Raw genomic sequence first — 4,962 nt, forward strand, 5'->3', positions numbered from 1 at the left:
AGAGAGAGAGAGAGAGAGAGAGAGAGAGAGAGAGAGAGAGAGAGAGATTCAGGACTAGACCTAGATTTCTGTAAATTTACCACAAGCTTGAGACATTTGCTAAGAAGAAACCTCAACTATAAAAACATCCAGCCAAATCAGCCTGTGGGCAAGCCTGTTAGACGTTTCTTAATTGATGATTGCTATGGGAAGATCGTGGTGGGTGGTAATGTTACTGCCTGAATGTCCTGGGTTTTTATGAGAAAGAAGGTGAACAAGCCAGTAGATGTAAGCCAGTAAGCATCCCTCTTACATGGCCTCTGGATCAGTTCCTGACTCCAAGTTCCTATTTTGATTTTCTTCCCTGACTTCCCTTGATGGAATACAAACTGTAGGATAAAATAAACCCCTTCATCATCAAGTTCATTTTGGTTATATTTCATCATAATAGTAGAAACATTAATACACCTACCATTTATTTAAAAAAAAACTGTCAAAATGCAGTAGTTGTGGGCTTACTCTACTTCTACACTACAGAATATTAAAGAATCATGAAATAGAGAAACCAGATTGTAGTTTTAAATTCATACAGTATGGGTTACAATAGACAACATATCTGACATAAACAAATAAAAGGAGAAAATAGTTTTGGACCATGGTTTGATATTTTATTCTGCATTGTTATGGTTAATATTGACTATCAACAAGCATCACCTCCAATACACAGCTCTGTATGTATCTGTGAGGGCATGTCAAAGAGGTTTACACATATGGTGCAAAGGATTCAAGTCCAGAATGTTGTGCAGAGTAACCAAGTAGTCTTGTACTGAATGTTATTCCAAGCCCTTGAATATGTATCTTATCACAGGCCACGACCTCTTTCTAGTTCTGCTTCCTGCCTACGAAAAGAAATCATGTGGAATTTTCTCACAAAAGGATGAAAGAATTAATTCCTCTGTAAGAACCAGTGGTGAATGAAGATCATTTATCTCATGAGGAAGAATCTCAATTTTCATTGTCTGACCAGCTGGGTGGATTATGGTACCAACTTTTTAATTCTTAAACTACTTTCCCTTAGGAGATGAACACTTTTGCTCTTGGAAGGGCCCTCAGATGTGATCTTTAGTCCCACTTTATTTAGACCTTCACCGTCTTTCAAGCCATTTGCTTCAGGCATTTTGTCATAATAACAAGAAGTGACTAACAGTTTTATCTCTCAACTGCTCTTCAGTTTATCCACTTTTCTCCTACTCTGCTGCCAATTATCCAGCTCTCATTTCCACCACTGTGGCTTTATCCAGAATACTGCAATAGCTTTCTATTAATTCCATCATTCATTCAATCTATGCTGTCTTAGTTTCATTTTAACTCCCAGTGATTTTAAAAATAGAAAAATAAAATCAATACAATAATTTCTTAAGACCTTCTAGTAGCTTCCCATTTTTCTTAGACTAAAGCCTAAGATTTGTTTTTTCAAATGGCTTAAAAATAAATGTCTTCCCTGGGTATGAGTGATTCTGTCTTTATCATCAACATAATTTTTCACCTATTTCACACTCTTTTGATTCTTATTTATTACTTTATTATAGTAGAATGATACTAGTTGTCTGACCTCTGAAGCCTGAAGGAGAATAAATTTTCCTTTAGCTAGAAGTTCAAAATCATTTCCAAATTAATATATAAGCATATTTTAATAATTCTAATAAAAAAGACAGATCTGGCAAACACTAGAGTAGATCACATAAACACTACTATTGCCTTTTATAATATTTGTTATATATGTTTTTTTTTGCTTTGAAATTTAGAAACAAGTTTTATTTAAGATCTGAAATACAATTCCTAAAATATCAACTTTTCAGAAAACTGTGGCTACACAATAATGCATTGCCTCTATCATGTTAGAACGTGCATTAGACTCAAATACAAAAACCAGGAAACAAATCACCATCCTTCAACAATTTGAGCAAAGATAGAATGAATGCCTAAGGAACAACAAAGATGGACTTGCAGAGGATGGGCTGTTTACAGACGTCAAGCACCATAAAAAAAAAAAAGCACAAATGCATGGGTTTCCAGGTATATACATTAAGTTGAACCTTTGGCACTAGGAACCAGGGCATCTCATCACGTAGCATTAACACATATCAGAAAACTCTGTAGTGTCAAAGGGATAGAACCACCACCATTCAAGCAATGTTGTCAACTAGGCAATAAAATGGTCTACTGAATTTCTTCTTTGTCTAATTACTGCATACACTGGTAGCAACTTTGAAACGAGGAAAGGAGCTGGGTACTCCTTTTATTTTCTGTCTATAACAGAACAGGAAACAAACTGAAACATAAGCCCTGTTTTACACTGACAGTTTTAAAGAACATCAATTATACCATGAAAGGACTAAACAGAAGTGTTTACAGATAGCAGACAATAGTGAGTGGTCAGTAGACCTTCACAGGGCTTTGCGATGATAGTCAGCAGAAGCCACTTTGTAATCACTGGCAGTAAACAGGGAGGCAGAATTTTTTGCCAGATACTTAAGAAAATCATGCAGATAGCCCAGCAATAATGCCAGGCTTTTCTCATCAAGGGACGTGTAAGCCAACATTGCCCCAATTCTCACGAATAATCTCAGTAGGTGTGGCGCCCCATAGATCTGCGACATAGGCGCATCAGGGTGAGCCAGCAGAATCTCAGCATACTGAGGCCTTTCAAACTTGTACAGCAGCTGAGCGCCCAGCATCACATTGAAATACTCTTTTATGCCTCCCACAACTTCATTAACTACATACTCCTTATTATCAACATTTCCCTGCGACTTCTTGCAATTGGCATACTCCTCAAGAATGGCATCTACATTCTTTTTAACAGGGAGCTGGAACAACTGCTTCTGCCTAGTAACCAAGTCCCAGTCCTCCACCAGCCATGGTTTTAATTCTTCAGGGATCTTCACCTTCACCTCCATCCTACTCTTGAATGCCTCCTCGCTCTCCACAGTAGGGTCAGCCCGTGCCCTTTTCTTCCGAGGGGGCTGGGGGACTTCACTGGTACTGCCACCGTCTCCGTTGCCAGGAGTCTTCTGCTTGTTCTTCCTTGTCTTCCGCACAGAACCAGAAGGGGGGTTCTCAGCAGAGCGACCTCCCCATCTTCCTGGCAGGGCTGGATCAAGATTCTTTGGCTGCGAACCAGCTGACTTCTTTCCTGAGGCAGCTCCTCTCATCTTACTTCTCTGCATATTGCTTCGAGTTGGTTTCTTAAAGTTGTCTTCTTCAGCAGATTGTTGTCCACGAGTTTGAGAAGCCTGCTTTCTGGAACTCATTCAACCCTGTTTTTATTCCAACCAACAATGTTCCTTCTTTCCCTTCCAAGGACTCCTAGTAATCTCCTAGGATGATCTGGAAAGATGAAGTGGGAATACAACCCTGTGTTCTGCAACCAGGAATGGTTCTGCAACCAGGGTCAGAGCTCCTGATCCTTACTGTATAGCAAACTTAGCTTTTCTGATGATGACCTGAAACGAGAATCCAGTTCTTTCCAGCAGCCGACGTGTGATCACTGCTGCTCCTCCAACCGCCATAGTCTGTTATATATGTTTATTTTCTCTGATACATTACAAATGCCACAAAGGGTGAGATGAAGTCACTCTTATTGTTTTATTCCTAATGCTTGGCCAAGCTCAGGTTTTCAAAAAATGCAGAATTAAAGGGAGGCAAGAGAAAAAAAGAAGAAACAAACAAGCAAACAAAAAAGAAGAATGGAAAGGAAGAAAAGGAAACAAAGGAAGGAGGGAAGGAAGAAAGGAAAGAAAGAAGGAAAGAAGGAGAATAACGTCCTATCTTTTCCTATGTGGCTATTAGAAATTTCTCCCTGAGGTTAAGCGAATGTTTCCCTAAACCCAAGATTATTCTTGATTTTAATAATAGAGTTCTAATACACTGTGAATATGTAGAAAATCAACCATCTAAATAGCATCTCTCATAATTCTCATTTTTCACACCTGCTTCTTTTCTATTTATACTCACTTGAATTTTCCCACAAAGAAAAATGAAAGAACCAGTGGTGAATGCAGATCATTTATCTCATGAAGAAGAATCCCAATTTTCATTCTTTGACCAGCTGGGTGGATTATGGTACCAACTTTTTAATTATTAAACCACTTTCCCTTAGGAGGTGAGAGAGAATCCACAGCACTAATAAGGACTGTGAGCTTAAACCAGAATAATTGGGTACCCTCTTTCCTTTATATTTTGGGAAACTAAGTAAATTAGTATTAGGAAGGATGAAGGGCACAGGGGACTAACCTCTTCTCTCTGACATTTTTAAAAAGAAGTTATCAAATGTCTTTAAGATTGTTATGTACTTTTAGAATAGCTCATTTTGTCTGGGATAATATAATAGCACTAGGTCATGAGAATCCTGTGCCAGCTTTCAGATATCTGTGATTGATTGTCCCTGATTAACTGAAGGTCGACTAAATGAAATTAACTCCACAGTAGTGAGAGAGGCAGAATTCACTGACATAGATTGGAAGGAGCCCCAAAACAAGAAAAACTGTATCCTAAAATCACAAAATCAGTAACATACTTCCAGATAGATTTGTTTCCAATGAAGAGGAAGATAGAGGGAAGTTAAAATAATCCCCTGCACCGGAAGTGGAAGTGGGAGATTGGGAGATGATTAAGAGCAACATTGCTCTTGCTGAGGACCCAAGTTTAATTCTCAACACACACATAGTGACTCATAACTACAGTGCCAGGGTATCTAATATCCTCTTCAGCCACCCTCTGATACTGTAGATAATTTTGAAAACTACAAATCATATGAAGGGGGAAAGTGTGTCAACATCATAAGTCCACCACACTTCACTAGGTCTATGCTGTCCTCTTTATACCTATTCTTGATTTATAAACAAGGAATACATTTTACAGCTTAGTTTAAATGCAGTTAGTTTTTTTATTGATGCATATTAGTCAGAATTGTCTAGAGTA

At 38.3% G+C, this 4,962-nt stretch overlaps 1 protein-coding gene across 1 annotated transcript; it reads right to left on the minus strand.

The window, feature by feature from the left end:
* Positions 1-1,761: 1,761 nt before the first annotated feature.
* On the minus strand, positions 1,762-3,539 carry LOC114611541 (mortality factor 4-like protein 2). Its single transcript, XM_028756260.1, has one exon. It carries the CDS (start codon positions 3,291-3,293, stop codon positions 2,427-2,429), a length of 867 nt encoding a protein of 288 aa, XP_028612093.1. The 5' UTR covers positions 3,294-3,539; the 3' UTR covers positions 1,762-2,426.
* Positions 3,540-4,962: the final 1,423 nt, after the last annotated feature.

The sequence above is a fragment of the Grammomys surdaster genome, unplaced genomic scaffold (assembly GCF_004785775.1).
Source record: "Grammomys surdaster isolate TR1022 unplaced genomic scaffold, NIH_TR_1.0 126115, whole genome shotgun sequence".
NCBI classification, from domain to species: domain Eukaryota; kingdom Metazoa; phylum Chordata; class Mammalia; order Rodentia; family Muridae; genus Grammomys; species Grammomys surdaster.

What these genes read in the sequence shown, in the direction of transcription:
- LOC114611541 (XM_028756260.1), bottom strand. Translation starts at nt 3,293, where the DNA reads ATGAGTTCCAGAAAGCAGGCTTCTCAAACTCGTGGACAACAATCTGCT.